This window comes from Octopus bimaculoides, chromosome 10 (assembly GCF_046866305.1).
Source record: "Octopus bimaculoides isolate indiv1 chromosome 10, ASM4686630v1, whole genome shotgun sequence".
NCBI classification, from domain to species: Eukaryota; Metazoa; Mollusca; class Cephalopoda; order Octopoda; family Octopodidae; genus Octopus; species Octopus bimaculoides.
Window position 1 is genome coordinate 68343945 of NC_142937.1, and position 20217 is coordinate 68364161.

General features: G+C 34.0%; 1 protein-coding gene across 1 annotated transcript in view; it reads right to left on the reverse strand.

Annotated features, from left to right (window-relative positions):
* Positions 1 to 20217, reverse strand: part of LOC106883993 (protein lev-9) — a 693982-nt gene that overhangs the window by 37493 nt on the left and 636272 nt on the right. The window contains exon 15 of the mRNA XM_089358252.1: positions 14889 to 14924. Within this exon, the coding sequence (XP_089214378.1) occupies positions 14889 to 14924 (36 nt within the window). The remainder of the gene's footprint in view (positions 1 to 14888; positions 14925 to 20217) is intronic.

The following is a 20217-nucleotide window of genomic DNA, read 5'->3' on the forward strand; positions in this document are numbered from 1 at the left end:
AAAGCAGTTATCAGTTTCTACTTACATATATAACTAGTACAATTTGAAGTTTAATTATACATTGTATTTCAAAAGTGTAGTCTAGATTGTCAATTGAAAAATCACAGCTTGTGTGTGTGTATTTATGTACTTTTAGTTTCCTATGTATTTATACTTTCTGTAATATCTAATAAACACATACATGTATGTGTGTATAATATATATAATTGAAGTTTTCTTATTTTACTTGAGTTATTTCTCTGCCTCCTGTCTCCCTCCCTCACACCATCTGTCTATCTTTCTCTCTCTCACTATAAGTTTTGTTTTTCATTTTCATTCATTCATATCTGTCACTCTCACTGTTTATTTTTCTCTTTTGCAGACATCTTCTTCTGTATCCCTCCCCCCTCCCCCACAAAACTAATTACAAGAGTCTTTAAATATCAGAAGCAGGCATGGTGTGGCTAACATTTCTTCTAATAGCTTCTTATATAATACGTGTGTGTGTGTGTGTGTGTGCATGTGTGTGTATACTGCAGTGTCTGGTGCCCAAGGCAAAATGGTAACAACACAGAACTATGATTCTGTGTAAAGAAATCTAAGAATGAATAAATTAATACAGTAAATGGCAACTATACACTTTATTAATTTTCTTTAGAATTTTACTGAGTAAGTGACAGGAGTGTCTGCTTAGAAAATTTCCAAAGCTATGCAAAGGTATTAATAAAAATATAACGAAGGTGATAATATATGTAATAACGAATTGTAAGAAGAGTAACATCTGCTGAGAAGAAAAGCAAGAGCATATAGTAGTGGATTTTTGTATGTACTTTTGATAATATTTCTTCACACGATGGCACCAATCCAGTCTGGTGTCATTACAAAAAAGAGGAAGAAAGATATTTTCCCTGAAAATTGGAATAAGATGAAGGCTGATGAAAGAAATGTGGAGTTATCTTAATAAGATCTCTACTTTTTTTCTTCTTTTTTCTTTGCATGCTTAGCATTTTCCTAGTTTGAATCATTAAAGGTCTTATTGTTAAATCCAATTCTATGTGGCTCAATCTAAAGAACTCATACCAATCTAATTCTAAAGCATATAAATTCTACTACTACTGACAGCTTATGGCACAATCTGCTTCAAAAATTCTTCACCAGTTATTCAATTCTTTATAATTTGGCTATAACAAGTTATTTCTTCTATATGCTTTAACCAGTGAATTTTTATTATGTTTATTTTTTGTTTATATTCTAAACCATTTTTCTGGATGGCTAGTTTCAAATTCATGTTGTGCACCATTTAGACAATATATCCAGCACATTTGCCTCAAGTCACTGTAAATCTTCTATATCTAATGCTCATGTAACATTGAGTTATATTTCTACTATATGAGGGACTCTCTCTCTCGTTGATTTCAACATAGGAGCACCCAGTGTTTAATATGCACCAGAATGCTTCAATAATGCCTTGGATCATTCTTTGCAAAAGTGATGCATTTGGCAACATAGATATTAATATAGCATTTGCATAGTGACTAGGATGTGATAAGAGAGCAATGAGATGCAGAAACATTAAAGAGCAGATGTAAATGCTCTACATTTTCTGTTCTGGCTCTTTACTTTTTGAGTTCAAATCCTATGACAGTCAATATTGCCTTTCATTTCACTAGACATGATAAAGTAAAAATAAAATACTGGAATCAGGTAATTTGTCTGGTGCCCCGCCACTCTCTTCAAAAATTTCTGGTGTTGTGTCTATGCTAGAAGCAATTATTATATTTGCCTTCTATATGACCGAAAGTGTAGCTTTGGAGTTTTGGCAAGTTATACAAGTGCGAGTCTTAAATTAGAGTCCCCAGTCACATTACCTCAAAACAAGGACATTAACTGATTCTTAACTACTTTAACAACCTGACATTGATAATTAATTTTTTAATAATGTAGCCGCATGCTGGCAAACATTTCAAAAATAGGTGTGTTTCAGCTACATTTACAATTTAGGTGTCCATCATGCAACCATATTTTCCTATTAATTTAAATTTCTTTTTCCTAAGAGCAAATTTTCTGCATCAGCATCATCACTTGCAGTTCTCTCCTGCACTTTTACAACATGTCAACCATCTCCTAATTGTGTGTGTGTGTGTGTGTGTGTGTGTGTATTTGTAGTTGTTATGGCAGGATGTTATCATCAGTTCTCACTGACTTTTGCACCAAGGCAATATTGACAACCCTTCAAATATATTGCTTCACTATAGATAGATATATATATACATAGTAGGTGTTCTATTTTTATGACATATGGACAACTAACTGGTGATACAAACACATATTGATATATATATATACACACACACACACACACACACACACATACATACATACACACACACACACACGTATTGATATATGTGGCACGTAAAAGCACCCACTACACTCTCAGAGTGGTTGGCGTTAGGAAGGGCATCCAGCTGTAGAAACTCTGCCAAATCTGATTGGAGCCTGGTGTAGCCATCTGGTTTCACCAGTCCTCAGTCAAATCGTCCAACCCATGCTAGCATGGAAAGCGGACGTTAAACGATATATATATATATATATATATATATATGTGTGTGTATATATATAAATTATATCAGGTTATGAAAGTTACAGAGAGGGTCATAGCCCAACTAATTAGGGAGCGAATCAATTTAGATGAGATGCAGTTTGGGTTCGTGCCAGGTAAAAGCACTACTGATGCCTTATTTCTAGTGAGACAGCTGCAGGAGAAATACCTAGCTAAGGATAAACCTCTGTACCTGGTTTTCGTTGACATGGAGAAAGCCTTTGACAGGGTCCCCCGATCCCTTATCTGGTGGTCAATGAGGAAACTTGGGATAGAAGAATGGTTAGTGACAGCTGTGCGAGCCATGTACAGAGATGCTGCCAGTAAGGTGAGGGTTGGAAATGAGTACAGCAATGAATTCCGGGTAGAGGTAGGGGTCCACCAAGGTTCCGTCCTCAGCCCCCTCTTATTTATCATAGTCCTCCAGGCAATTACAGAGGAGTTCAAGACAGGTTGCCCCTGGGAGCTCCTCTATGCTGATGACCTTGCCCTAATTGCGGAGTCACTATCAGAACTAGAGAAGTTTCAGGTGTGGAAGCAAGGTCTAGAATTGAAGGGCCTTAGAGTCAACTTAGCTAAAACCAAAATCCTAAGTAGGAAGGTAGATAAAACACAAACCCCTTCAGGTAGATGGCCCTGCTCAGTATGTAGAAAAGGAGTAGGTAGTAACTCTATAAGATGTACCCGGTGCAAGCTATGGACACATAAGAGGTGCAGCAACATCAAAGGCAGGTTAACTAGCAAGTTAGTTTTTGTTTGTGGCAGATGTTCAGGTGCAATAAAGACTGTAAACAAACAAGAAACAACTTCTATCTCATTCCAGGGTGAAAAACTAGAGGTAGTCGATAGCTTCCGCTATCTGGGCGACCAAGTTAGTAGTGGGGGTGGGTGTGCTGAAAGTGTAGCTGCTAGAATAAGAATAGCCTGGGCAAAGTTTAGAGAGCTCTTACCCCTGCTGGCGACAAAGGCACTCTCACTCAGAGTAAAAGGCAGACTGTATGACGCATGCGTACGAACAGCCATGCTACATGGCAGTGAAACATGGGCTGTAACTGCTGAGGACATACGTAAGCTCGCAAGGAATGAAGCCAGTATGCTCCGTTGGATGTGTAATGTCAATGTGAATACCCGTCAGAGTGTAAGTATCTTGAGAGAAAAGCTGAACGTTAGAAGCATCAGTTGTGGTGTGCAAGAGAGACGATTGCGCTGGTATGGACATGTGGTGAGAATGGATGAGGATAGCTGTGTGAAAAAGTGCCACACCCTAACAGTTGAGGGAACCCGTGGAAGAGGTAGGCCCAGGAAGACCTGGGCTGAGGTGGTGAGGCAAGACCTTCGTACATTGGGCCTCACTGAGGCGATGACTACTGACCGAGACCTTTGGAAATGGGCTGTGCGTGAGAAGACCCGGCAAGCCAAGTAAGATCGTTGCCAGTGCCCCTGGACTGGTTCTTGTGCGGGTGGCACATGAGATGCACCATTTTGAGCATGGCCGATGCCAGTACCGCCTGACTGGCTCCTGTAGGATTTTTGAGCGAGATCGTTGCCAGTGCCCCTGGACTGGCTTGTGCGGGTGGCACATAAAAGACACCATTTCGAGCGTGGCCGTTTTCGTGTGGGTGACACGTAAAAGCACCCACTACACTCTGAGTGGTTGGCGTTAGGAAGGGCATCCAGCTGTAGAAACTCTGCCAAATTAGATTTAAGCCTGGTGTTGCCATCCGGTTTCACCAGTCCTCAGTCAAATCGTCCAACCCATGCTAGCATGGAAAGCGGACGTTAAACGATGATGATGATGATGATGATGATGTGTGTGTGTATGTATGTATAGACACACACACACACAAAGTTAGGGAGTAGAGTAGATAAAATCCAGGCTATATATTTTTCATAACTAGCAGAACCTCAGAATTTTTCTCTAATTGATAGCGATAGCTATCAATTAGAGAAAAGTTTGTAGTTTTAGAATCAGTAGTTCTTTGGCTGCTGTTTCTGAATTCTCAATATGTTGGAGAAGCAGGTTTCTGCTAATCCCTATATATTTATGATTATAAATGGCTTTACCGAAAAGGTTTTTTCATACTGAGCTACCCGGCATAATTGTTAATTATTAATTTTATTACTAATTGACGATTCCCTGCCCTGTATATCTATATCTATATATATATATATATCAATATTTGCTTTTATATCAAGTTATGGAATAAATTAACATGAAACTAAAGAATTATTCAATACTTTTAGGTAAAGTACACATGTATTTAACTTTTACCAGAAAAAGGTGAGGGTGTGTCTTTAAAGTTTGAGCTTGCTTGCCTTCCTTCCTTAGAGTCTGATAAAGGCAATCATGCTAAAACCTCAAAGTTTCTTTCAACCTTTTCTTTGTAAAAATTAAATAAACATACACACACGTATATATATATATATATATATATATATATATATATATATATATATATATATATATATATATATATATATATGAAATCAACAATCATTTGCTGTAATTATGTTTTCATAGTCACTTTCATTCATGTCTTTGAAAGACTTTAAATTTCATAAAGCTTCAGAACAATTACAGCTTCCTCAAGAAGCATCTCAAATTATTGAATTTAATCAGTTATCCGTGCTAATAAATGCAAGATAAATGGTTGACCAATTCTTTATTACATACCCTTGTAAATTGCAAGGATTGTGCACTTTAATTTTATTCATATATTTTTTATCCATTAAAATCAATGAATACAGTTGACTGACACCCCACCACCACACACAAAAAAAAAAGAAAAAATTCTGATGATAAATCTTTGAGTTTTTCCAGATTTTTTTCATCTATATTCTTGTATTTTATTCTTTAAATTATTGTTTACCTTTTTTTTAATATTATCAATAGCATTCACCATTATATTAGCATTTCGTTTTGGCCCATTGGAAGGGTGAATTAATTCAAAAGTTGGAAATTGTGAATATAATATGTGCTCACAACATCAACATGCAAACTAACAAAATGGCTGAATGGCTGAACAAACACTCGCAACATGCACATTATTGATGCAGCACGTTGCAGTAATTGAACTTTTAAAGCAATCATTATGAATGTTTAGCATTTTATTTTCTATAATTAACTTTTAAATTTTTATTTTTATGAATTTAGAAATTAATCATTAAAGCATGAGATTGTTATGCACAGTACTTTTTTAAGAAAATCTCTTTGTGAGAAGAGAAGGCAATGCTTATGACTATTTACAGTGCCTCCAAAGTCAGGTAAGCAGATGAGACGATATTCTCACATTAGAGATGTAGCTTGAACACTTTCAACAAAGTAGACTCTGCTCAAAGCACCCAAGCTGCTAGGCAGTTGTGTTAAACCAGGCAATGGATGAAGTCTACTACCCATGACAGGATCTGAACTCAGAACAGAAAAACCTGGAATAAATACCACAAGGTGCCTAGTTCCATTTCCTTACAGCTCCATCAATCCATTGTCCTGAGTTGCCACTTTTATTTTATTTCTATTAACTCCTAAAATGATGAAAAGCAAATCTGACTTCAGTATACTATACTGAATTATTTTTAGCAGGTGTATGCCAGTGTTTTGAAGGTGAGACAATAATAGTTTGATTTGATCCCCAGAAGGCTAGGTTGGAAAATAGACTAACCCAGAAAGAGTGGGGGAAAAATAAAGTTAATCATGAGAAAGAATCAACAACTCTGCTCAGAAACGGAGTTCGTCCTGTTACTTGTATGATTTGGAAGTGCCAGTTCCAAGTTAGAACATTTTATTATGATCTCTAAAATGAGAATCTGGCTGGGTTGATGGTTCTTGTTGTTTGACCACATGGCCAAATGAGGAAGAATCTCATGGAGATAGGGACAGACTGGGACTCTGCTTGGCACACTGCCCAAGAGGACCCAGGAATATACCGCCAAATAATGAATAGCAATGTGCTGCGATGGTATGACCCCTCATCTTACATGGCTTGACCTGACCAGAAGCAGTGAATTCGGAATAGTTAGCTTACTGCAACAGATATATAAAAACATCTAGTTGATTACTGTGTGATCTTGGGTTTATTTGTACAGTGTTAACAATAGCAAAAATAATTTTATGAAGTGTGTCCATAAAGCATTAAAAGTAAAATGATATACAAAAATAAATGAGAAGAAATCATCATCATCATCATCATCATCATCATCATCATTATCATCGTCATTTGTTGATGTTATCATCATAAATGGTTTAACATCTACTTTCCATGCTTGATTGGGTCAGATTGGATTCATTGAAGTAGATTTGCTACAACCAGACAAATTGATCTTTCTGTCACTAACCCTCACTTGTTTCCAAGCAAGATAATATTTTCCCCAAGTCAGGTTATATTTTCAGGGGAAATTGTAAACAACCAGCACTGGTTGATTGACAGTGACACTTGTTTACATCTAGCACATAATATCAACACATAGAAGTGGAAACATACACATGCATATATATATATATATATATATATATATACATACATAAATACAAACACACACACACACACACACACACACACACACACACACACACACAAATATGAAATAAAGGAACATGAATGGATAGCGCAATTCATGCTACATATGTTTCCATAGTATGAATATTTATTCATTATACATTGGAGTCCTACCAAGATCCCTATATATATGTATGTGTATGGATATATCTATATGTATGGGTGTATGCATGTGTGTCTGTGTGTATATATGTATATGCATGTTTATGTATGTATGTGTGTACGTGTGTATATATGTATATGCATGTTTATGTATGTATGTGTGTACGTGTGTATATATATATGTATATACTTTATTGAAAAGCAGCAAAAATATCACAAACACTGTTACTCAGTTTTGCATTCTTGTTCGTCAGACAGTTTTCTCAACAAAACTGTCCAATGAACATGAATGGGAAACTCTGAGTAATGGTGTTTGTGATATTTTTGCTACTTTTCAATAAAGCATTTTACTCTACCTCTGGTATTCGAGTACTATTTTTTCCACCTTGTTTTGCATTTATGTGCTTACTCCGGTATATATATATATGTGTGTGTGTGTGTGTGTGTGTGTGTGTGTGTATGATGAATTTTCTCTTTCAGTTTTGATTTCCCCAATTCAGACACATAGTTTTTGTTGGCCTCGGACTGTGGTGAAAGACAACTGCTCAAGCTGTTGCACAAGGGAATTGAGCCTAAAACCACATGATCATAAAGCAAGTTTTTTAACCACAACACTGGCATAACACAAAAATAACAATTATTCAGTATGGTACAGGCTACTGGTTCATCATGGCTACTAATCTATCTATTATGTGAGAGATGTGAGCTATTAAAACACAGTAAAGGAAGACAGGTTGATACTCCATCATCTCAGTTTGACAGCAAAGATTATCACTGATCCATGCGAATCCAGTGTATTAAAAAATATACTATGTGATCTACTTGTAGTCAGTATAGGATAATACTCTAGCTACAGTGCTAGTATGGCATATGTTTCACTACACACTGAGAAAAATTCATCATTCAAATGCCCACAGAAATGTAAAAAAAAAATTGCTGTTATCAGGTTGAAATATGATTTCAAGATAAAATTGATCTCAGTTTCATGTTGATTTTTGCTGTGGCTGAGTACAACAAAGTATGATAGTAAAAATCTCTAAGAAATATAACTTTCATACACACGCACATTTGCATGCATGGCTGGGTAATGATTAAAAAGTTCACTTCCCAACCATGACCATTTTCAATTCTATCCCATTTGCATGGCACCCTGGATAAATCCTTACCTAAATTATATAAGTAATTATATATAAATACGTACCAATTAAGAAAATAATAATCAACAATTATCTATAATATTTCTTGGTGCAGAAACAAAATGATGCAATAAATACTAATTTTCAGAAGGAAAATATTTATTACCTTAAAATGAAATAAAATTAAACAAATTTCTCATTTGTATATTTGCAATAAATGTACGTTATTTATTTCTTTATTTTCAAAATTTTATCAATATAATTGCAATCTACTCCAATGAAAATCTATCTGAAAAATTACATTAAAATATTTGTATTTTTCAAGAAGACACTCATTCTGAACTTCCTTATGTTAACACTTTCTGTATCTCTCTTTTACTTTCTCTACTCCACTCTCATGCTCTATAGTCTGGAGTATGACAGAAGATACCAACCAGCCAATCAACCAACCAACATTTATTTTGGCTATTATTAAATAGAAGATTGGAAAAACTGGTCAAAGAGTTGCAGACTGTTTTTGAGTATATAGTTTAGCCAACCAATGTAATAACACTGGATTACATCAATTTGTCATTTTAATTCTGAAACTCATTATTTCAATTATCCTGGCCATGCTTACCTTCATCTGACTGGTGGCACTTTACACCATGAATCAAACCCCTTGCTAATATCAAGAACAACAGCTAATTCTCCCTCTCCAAACGGTTTCCTTAAATGGAATTCATCATCACCTTATTTTCATATAGTAACACTGCTTTCGTGTAACATCCTCAACTCACTGATAAACGCCTTGTTAGGCACTTCACAATCTCTTCTTCCTACACACATATCCATACCATTAGACCTTATTCACATCAACTACACAAAAGTAAATACATAGACACTCTCACACAGTATGTTTACATACCCTACTCTAAACAAATGTATTCACTTATCTACACACAAATATATTCTCACAAAAGCTGATTCAAGCCTACTTTCACATTTTACAGAATTGAAATTATACGTGTGTGTGTGTGTATTTATGTACAAATGTGCCATTTTCACTTTGTGTGTCTCTGCATCTGATATCTTTGTACTTAACTTCGTCTGGCATACTAGCTCCTTCAATGTTTGTCTCCAACAGAAACAAGAGCTCATCTTTTCCTCTCAAACGTTCATTCCCATGGACCCAATTACTAATTTCTTATTACTATGCATGTTATCAACTAGACCAAAACTCACTAGTAACATAACATTCATGCAACAAAACATACACACAAAATTACATATCCTATCCACAGAAAACCTTGAAATAGTCCATTAGGAGACTGCCTCCTTTCTATTGTACACATCAAAGCAGAGAAGAATGTGCTTACATTCTTATATTTCTTTCAGAGCTATGTTTCCTACTGTATATGTATATATATATTTTGTATGATATATACGCATTTATATTCATATATTGCATATATAAACACATATGTATAAATCTACACACACACACACACACACACACACACACACACACACATATATATATATATATATACATATATACATACATAGACATATGTATATATGCCAATAGACATATGCTCTCTTATGTAGATATAGATACAATATTACGCACTTACTAAAATTTTAAAATAATAGTATAAAAATTGCACTTGTAACAACAACAACAGTAATAATAATAATAATAATAATAATAATAATAATAATAATAATAATGATTGCAATGGTCCCTCCAATATCTTCAATAACAATTTTTCAAAAACTTCACATAATCTGCAATGAATGGCAAATATGTCTGCTATCAGTTCTTAGGTTTTGATATTCCTTTAATGTAGCTGGAGGGGAAAAATTTCACTTCAAAATTGTCCCAATATATTGATTGTCTTTCTGTGTTTCTATTGCTCTCTCTCTCTCTCCCTCTCTCCTTCTCTTGTACCCATTTATTTTGTTTTATTTCTCTGCTGTTATTCTACTTGCTCCAACTTCATATGCAGTCTTTTCCTATCATTCTTTAATGCATGCATGCACGCATGTGTGTTTGTGTGTATATATACATGTATATATATATATACACACACACACACGCACTCACATATATACACATGCACACATACATATCTATCAATATAGACAAACACACATATTTATATTTATTATGTATGAAGATATGTATACATGCATATGTGCATATAGTTCATGTGTACTGGATATATTCATGACTATGTAAGTATGTGAATGCTTTTGTTTCTTCAAAGATTTTTCCTGTTTAGATGTGTGTATGTATATGTGAAGAATCATATTAAAAGGAACAGCAATTTTGGTTATCTTTCTATGTTTGAAGCTGTTTCTGCTATCTTAGATTTGTCACAGTGTTTTGTGTGCAACTAAAGATGTTCAATAGAATGGAGTGTTAAGAACAGATTTTTATTATAATTATTTCTTTAGTAGTTTCATGTGAGTTTCTATTGCACCACCTGGTGCACATCCGTGTTCCCAAAGTGTGCACAGCATTCTTATTATTGTAGGGATTGGTAGAATGTTGACTCCTCCTGCTGGTATTCTTTATCAGAGTGTTTTGTTATGGGGTTTAGTTTCTTGTTTCTTGTTATATTAGTATATTTGTTGTTGTGCATATGTGTAATGCGAGTTGTTTTAGATTATTAGGTGCTTATTGTATTTGGTATGTTGTGTGTGGGAGATTGTTCTAGCTGAGCTATTCTGTTGAATGAATAGTGTCTTGTGCAAGATGTAAGCTGCTCCAAACAGATCTATTTGGTGGACAGTGTGTAGTGTCATGAACCTGGCATGGTTTCTATGTTTCTTTTTATGCTTTTAAAATTATACCTAATTTTTCAGATACTATTGGTATTGTTTTCGCCTACATACCCTACATCTTAAGCATTTCAGTTTCAAGGCTTTTGTATTTGGGTAGCCTTACCACATCTTTATGGGCAGTAAAAGCAAACAAGATATGATACAAAGATGTGCCAAACAGAGTATGTGACAGTGACCTGGCCACTATAACCTGGGTTAACCCTGTCCAAACTGATAAAGAGATCATTGAAACATAATAATAAAGGACTGGAAAACAAATACTTGCACACTGATAGATTGCAATCCCCTCTGACAAAAAAAAACAACAACCAGAAAAACAATTATTATTAAGGTGATGAGCTGTCAAACTTAGCAGATCAGACAAAATGCTCAGCAGCATTTTCTCTGGCTCATTGCCTTCTCAGTTCAATTTTGCCTTTCATCCTTTTGAAGTCAATAATACCGGTCAAGTACTTGGGTCAACGTAATCAACTTTCTTGCTGGCCTTGCCAGAAATTTAGAAAGATTTTGTCTTCTACTTCTAATTGTTATTATCAGTATTGTGTTGTTGCTTTGTTTTGCATGAGCTGTTCCAAATCTTACACAGAAATCTCTGGGTGTTATTACCTCTACCTTCACGAAGGCAGTTGTATTGTTTTCAGTCATGTTTGTTTGTTTGTTTGTTTGTCCATGGACAAGATATCTCAAGAATCACTGGATAGATTCAGATGACACTTTCAAGGATGTTTGGCCTGGTGATTGGCACAAATGGATTAGATTTTGGGATCGATCTGGTATCAGACAAAGATTCTGAATTATTTTTCCAGTTTTTTACTTAATTTTTGAGAGCAGTCAGGTTCATTTTTAGTATTCTCGTTTGTGAGAGCAGTTGAGTTTATTTTAGATATTCTCATTTTAAAAATCATCTCCAGCTAATCATTGAGAGGACATTAATGCTGCATTGGCAGAGGTTTGTGATCTGTGAGTGCTCTTGTTTATGGTTAACATTGCTATACTATAAGGGAAAGGAGACCGAAATCTGTTATTTTTCAGTTTCAAAGGATTTTAAAGAAAATCACACATTTCCAAGTTGACAATGTTTTTCTTTGGATGAGGACAGTACACATGAGAACAATTGTTTGGTATTCTGATAATTTTGGGTTTTCTGGTATTTGGTTATATTGTTTTATAGTTCCATTTGGTATTGTCCTCAAAACTTTACCTGATCACTGGTAAAGTTTTTGTTAAAAAGGGGAGTGCAGAAGACAGCTGCAGCTTGGCGCGGATAGTACCTAAACGAGAGACGGAGCTGTATACGGGTCGGACCGTTCACCACCTACCTTTAAACAATTGAGGACTGGACATATTCTCAATCTATGAACATTAATTTCCCTGTTTGAACACTTTCTGTTGTTGCAATCAGAAGTTTACCCTGTTTTTCTTACATTAGAATTTGTCTGATCATAACAACATATTAAGGGTAATTTTACATTTTTAGTATTTTTGCTTCATTGTGTGAGTTGTCTGTATGTGGTTTTGTGTGCAATGGTCTGCATTTTCTCGATGGCTTTGTGACTTGGGGAAAATAAAATGCATGTCTTGTGTGTTAGTAGGAGTTGGTAAAATAAGATGAACTTGGATTACGAGTTCCATCAATATTGCAATAAGAAAAGATAATTTCCTAAAGAATAGCTATTTTTTTACTTCTGATTGGTCATTCCCATGTTCTGAAAGAATTTTGAAGAGATGTAAAAAGCTTTTAGGTTGCCGCTAGCCACTTGGTTGAATCCAATAAGTTGCTTGAGGGAGAGTGGAAAATACCTCACTTATAAAAGGATGAGGTAGAAAGAAAAAGGAGTGGAGAACTAGAAAATGGACAGTTATAAAATAACTTGACAAAAAAATAAAAAGAAGCAATAGTTAACCATTTCAATATCAGCCTACCTGAGACTGCCCTTGGTTTATGCAAGACTGTCTAGTTTAAAAATTCGATCATTATTTCATGTAAGAAACTTTTGTGAACATATGTTCCAAACAGCAGCTTAATGATGGAAATATTTGTTATTTCAGTAGATCCTACCAATTAATTCATTATTTTAAAAATTAAATGAAGCGTACTGGAAGTATTTTGTGAGAAATATGGTCATAAAAGTTAAAAGCCACAAACAAGAAAAACCCAACTAATTTCATTTAAGATTTCTGAAAGAAAGATTTACAGTCCAAGAGGTGGGTCTGCTTCATTGCAGCCAGTAGAAGGAGGATCATCATCGCCATCATCATCATCACCATCATCATCATAACTTTTAATATCCATTTTTCCATGCTTGCATGGGTCTGATGCAATGAGTAAAGGAACATTTTCTATGGATGAATGCCCTCCTTTTTGCCAACCCTCACATGTTTCCAAGCAAGATGATATTTCCTAATTGCCACAAGTTTGTCACAGAAGAGTGGAAATGAACATGCTGCCTGTATGACAGAGCGCTCATTTACAGTCATGTGATGTCAAGATAAAGGTGCACATACACACACTCGTGTGAGTGCACCTTTATCAAAACAAACAATAAAAAGGCAATTGATTTATCAAACTTGTGAAGATTAAGTCAGCAGAATGAATGGCTGGAGAGTAAAAGCAAGTCTTGGAAGTGAGAATTATTTGTAGCCTTAGAAAATTGGTCTTTAAGAAGCAGGTATAATTCTTCTGATGTTTGGGAATCTATGATATTGTACATGTAATACACACAATGCAAAACAAATGTTGGTAAGCAATATTTTCTAAATCACTTAGTTGCCTTTGTTTTCACTCATTTTATATATTTAATTCCTTTGTATAAAATATTTAGTTAACTTATATATGTACTACATGCAGAATTGCATACACATTTCATATATTAATAAATAGATGATACACACACACATACATATTATTTTGTGTGTCCATATATATATATGGAGACATATTGCACTGCAAAAAAAAAAAAAAAAGGTAAAATTTAATAAATGAAAATAGTGGGACAGGAAAAGAGCAACAATATGTAGCTAACGTGCAAGTATGTTCACTCATATATAAATTCCTGGAGAGGATAAAGAATTCAAAGTAAACAGCAATCTTTGATGCAAACACTTTCAATACATAATGTTAACATAATAACAAGTTAGGAGAAATTTGCTGCAAAATCACTGAAGCAAAATGACATGAAATTTCATCCATGAGTACCTATATATATGTGTGTGTATGTGTGTGTGTGTGTTGATATATATATATATATATATATGTATATATATATATATATATATATATATATATATATATTTATGCTAATAAATGAGAGTGTGAATATGTGCTGATATAGTTAATTATATGTACTTGTTCATATATTTTTATCGTGTTTATAATATATATATGTAGTCTTGTATGCACATATATATGTATAATTATATAAAATGTTATATATATATGTATGTGTGTGTGTGTGTGTGCGTGTGCACGTGTTAATCATATGTATATCTATAATTATATAAAATATGTTTTATATATATGTATGTATCTGTATAATTATTCACTATATGTGTGTGTATATGTATGTATGGTTGCATGCTTTCGGTTGTTATTATATATTTAAAGTTATATAGGAATATCAGAAGAAAAAAAACACCCAAAAAATGCAGCTTTCGGGATTGCAGTTAAAATTGTGCAAATCTTACCAAAATAAGGTATATGGCCTGCGATAAAAATAGGCTCTGCAAAGAAAAGGGGTATTTTCTATGTAATGTAGGTAACAAAACCAAGCAAATAAGAAGAACAAAAAAAGAACAGAAAGAAAGAAAAATTAAAAAATACATAAAAGAAATGAAACAAAATACGGAATACAGAAAAAGAAGTAAAATAAAATATAAAAGCAAAAATAATAATGATGTAAAAATTAATGAAATCTAAACTCAAACTAAAGCAAAGAAAATGAGGTTAAATATGTTATTTGCTTAAGAAGCGATATTAAAGTAAATAGGGATAATATAAAGATGGGAGAAAACCAAGGAGAGATTGAAAAAAGAAGATAAAATGAAATTATCCAAACATATATATATATATATATATATATATATATATATATATATATATATATATATATATATATACATACATACATATTTTCTTCATATATATATATTTTATATATATATATATATATATATATATTTATATATATATAATATATATATGTGATCATAGAAAGAAGATATAACTTTAAAAGTGAAAAAAAAAAAATAATAAAATGTGAATCTAATTGAGGTATAACTCTAAGAAGTGAAAGAAAACTTCAGCTGAAGAAGTTAATGCTTATATAGTTGTAAACCTTATCATTTTAAAAGTAACTTTCAGGTTAAGAGAGAAGAATGGAAAGAAAAAAAGAAAATAAATAAAATATATCCAATAACGGAACAGGATTTATGTAAAGAAAAGGAAAAAAAAAATTTAAGTATGGTTCTAAGTTTTTCAATAAAAATATATTAGTTTAAACCTTATCCTATCTAAAATAATATATATTATAAACCTTATTTTGAAAGAAAAAGAAAAATGTAGCAGGCCAACTGATGGGACGTGAACCATAAATCTCTCCTTTTGCTCTGTGACCACTGATCACATTACCAATGTATACTGCAGAGTGCCCACCACAACAGTAAATCGATTTTTTTTAGCTATTTATAACTGTTAATATTTTATTTTTTCAAGATAATATTATGGCTACTTTCTTTCTATTTATTTTTTTTACCTTGTAAAATTGCAAGATGGCATCTAATGCAGTTTAGCCTTCTTAAAAATAGTTTTGCAACATATTGCAAATCTATTTACAAGCTTATGGTTCTTAGATGACTTAATAACTACAATATTATGCATTCATCTCCTGGCCTCATACATTTTAATCAGTATCTTTTCTAATCATCTTCAGTGCTTAAGCTTACAGTTGAACATTTAGATCTTTGCCTTAACTCTCAAGGTTAAAACACATTTTTACCAACAGTGCCAACATTTTTACCACAGTGAAAAACTTCCCTGGAATTAAACTTATATCAATCATTGCCTTGGCCATAAAATTTCATGGACAAAAACACGAGTTAATGGAATATATATATATACATATTCTTTTGTGCTTTTACCTGTTTCAGCCATTTAACTGCAGTCATACTGGAGCAGCACCTTGAAGGATTTTAGTTGAACAAATCGACCTCAGGAATTATTTCTTAAACCTAGTAATTATTCTATCAGTCTCTTTAGCAGAACTGCTAAGCTACAAGGATGTAAACACACAAACACTGGTTGAAAAGTGGTGATGGGAGTGGCAAACACAGATACATACATTGTTTGTCAGTTTGATAACACACCCCAATATAGTTGAGAAGCTTCCTTTCTGAGCATGTTGTTTTGAGGTTTTGTGTTCAATCTTATTGCTCAGTGTTTTGGTCAAGCATCTATTACTATAGCCCAGGGCTGGATGAAACCTTATGAGCAGATTTCATATATGGAAACTGAAAGAAGCCTATCGTTTGTGTGTGTGTGTGTGTGTGTGTGTATTTTTGTATGCTGGTCGACATCATGTCATTGTTGTAAACAAACATCACTATCATACAAGCGATGTTGTTTCCAATCTTCTGTTAAAAGTAAAACTGATTATGGGGAAATATTACCTTTCTTGGAAACAGGTGGGAAAATCTGCCTCATGCCTCAATGGATTTCATCTGGTCCATGCAAGCATGGGAAGTGGATGTGTATGTGTGTGTGTGTATATGTGAGGGCACATGGCTTAGTGGCTACAGTGTTGCATTTACAATTGCAAGATTGTGATTTCAATTCCTAGACTGGGTGGTGTGTTGTGTTTTTGAGCAAAACACTTCATCTCACATTGCTCTGTAATCATTTCAGCACCTGATACGTGGTACACAGTGCACCTGTTCAGAAAACAGATTTGATGGAGGAAGTGACCACTATAAACAAATCATTTGTGCAAGTCAATAAAAAAAAGGTGAATGCTCATACATCATCTTTGACAGGAGAGTTCACCACACACACACACACACACACACCATACACACGCAATTTGTTCATATTATGCTTGTGTTTCTGTACTGGAAAGGTTGAATGACTTCTTATTTGAAGCAAATTTTGGGGCTAGATGCTCTTCCTGTCACCAACTTGTACTTGTTTTTCAAGTAAGAGATTTTTTTTGTTATCCCACTTAATTTCAAAACCTCAAAGATACAGAATGTCATGGTTACCTCGAATTTAAACCTGACAACACTGTTTCTTGTTCAAATAAAGAAACTGAAATGACATCTTGAAAACACAAACACACACACATTCATGTGGTGGGGTTTTATACAGCTTCCATCCATGAAATTTCCTCACAAGTCACTGGTTAGTGCAAGGCTTATATTAGAAAACACTGCCACACAGTGAGAACAAACTTGAAACCACATGGCTACAAAGCAAGCCTACTTTCAGCTCACCTAATATAATATTTTTATATTTATTATCTGCAGTTTTGAGTAGTTTTGCAACAGTCTTGAATTAGCAGGAATTTAAAATATTTTGATGCTTTCAATGTAAATGAGTTCTGGTTGTAAACTATTATGTATATCAGGACTGCTACATTCTTTCACACTATCATATATTAAGATCTTTTATTTGGTAATATACTTTTAGAGAGAGGGAAAACAGACTTGCATGACATTTATGCATGTTTTATTAAAAGAGAAATCATTCATTTGTAGGCTTCATATACTGGATTGCAATATTGTCTTATGCCACCACCAAAATTCTAATCTCTTGCTCTATGGCATTCATTACTTGCAACAAAAATATCAAAATTCATTATTTCCTTTGGAATAAATAGATAAAAACAAGAGGGAGAGAGAGAAGGTGGATATTTAAATGTTCAAGTTGTTTCTTTTATTTATACTGTTTTTAGTATTGGCTGGAAAGACCTGTAGATTTGTTATTTTTAATACATAATTTAATATTTTCAGTAATGGCAATCATTCAGTTATACAATACATCAATCCTGTAAAGTGAAATGCCACACAATTTGATATCTGCGGACACAACACTAGGCTTGAGATTATGATCAAAACTTTAGCATAGGTTGAAAAGATCTTCAAATTTAAAACTTTTGATACATAATTTATTATTTTCAATTATGCCAATCACTGAGTTATGCAAGACAGCAACCCCATAGAGTGAAAAGCCACACAATTTAATATTGGTAGGCACACCATTAGGGTTGTGACTATGATCAAAATTATGAACTTGTAAACTCATCTTTTAATTCTCATCATTTTTCAAATGTTTTGCTATTTTGATAAAAACATTTTTTTCTACAGAACAATGAAAACTTTTCACAGAGTAAAAGAACATTTTGGTACCCATGTTTATATTGCAATGCTTTGAGTTGTAACTTAAATTGTTTGAATGAGTTTAACCCAATGAGAAATATTCAATATCATTTGTTAGTCAGTTATTAAATGTTAGACATTTTTGGTTTTACTAAACCTGGACAGCAGTATTATATCAGTGAGAACCACAGCCCGTAATGGTAGCTAACACTAAGCAACTGAGGGTATCTGAGATGATATACAAGCACAGTGAATCAGTTGGTTGGCCTGTAGAAAGAGTAAATCAAACCTGAAGCAGATTGGATCTGAATGAAGGTTGGTAATGATGATCAGATAGTAAACACTGCAATATTTTGGCCATCTATCAGAGCCCAGAATCTCTGATGGATAGATGACAATGTGGAGAAAGATGATATAGAAGCAGAAAGATCCCTCAACCAGTTCGAAAAAGCAGAGTAGATGCATATGATAAGAAAGAAGAGAGAGACTTATTATACAGATGATAACCAGGGAACTGCTATGAAACTGCAGACCAGCTCAGTGGATGGGATAAGATTTCAGCTAGTGAGAAGGTGATATGGTGAAGGAATGTTATGGTAGATAGAGCCATTATACCTAAAAGAGATACCTGGAAAGATTGGTATAAAGTGGGTAGGTGGAGATCAAAATCAGAGATTTTCATGAGAAGCTAAATGTTAGATAACAAGGAAAGAAGTTAAAAGTAAGGAACTTATCAATGTACTACAATGCGAGGATTAGAGGTGTGGTGTGTTCCAGATTGGAAAGTAGGTGAGAATTGGGATGTTGGGAAAAGTGTATACGGAATGATAGCAGCACATTTGCCCTCAATGATAAGGAGAAGAAATAGGTATGGAAATTTTAATCCAAGAGGTTGCTGAATGAGAAGAATAAGTGGGAGAGAGAAAGCAAGAGACCTCTTGAAGCAAATCCAACAGAATTATTAGTCATTGAAGTTGACAGCAATAAAGTCAATAGCTTGATTAAAGATATGGAATGAGAAGTAGCTGGGCAATGGAGTAGTTACTGAAATGCTGAAACTATCTAGTAAAGTGGAATATATACTAATCACTCACAGTCAGTCATATAAACACATCAATGTAAACTTAGGCATGACAGAATTAAAGTTGTATCAGAGGAAGACTAACCCAGAAGGAAGGTATTGCCTGTAGCAGATGCACAGGAGAATCCTCCTCCTCCTCCTCATCATTGTTTTAATGTGAACTTTTTCATGCTTGCATAGGTCAAATGGGGTTTATTGAGGAAGATTTTTTATGGCTGGATGCCCTCCCTGTTGCCAACACTCACTTGTTTCTAAGAAAGACCAGATATGTTTCTGCAAAATATTGGAAATGAATGACACTGCTCGTATAATAGTGACACTCATTTACAACTATCATACAGTCTCAAGACAGGGAGACAAATGCACACACTCATATATATACATGCATACATATATATGATAGGTTTCTTTCAGTTTCCATCTACTAAATCCATTCACAAGGCTTTAGTTGACCTGGGGCTATATTAGAAGACATTTGCCCAAGTCGCCATGCAGCGAGACTGAATTTGAAATTATATGATTGGAAAAGGACATTAATATGATAGAAAAAAAAAATCAGGGAGC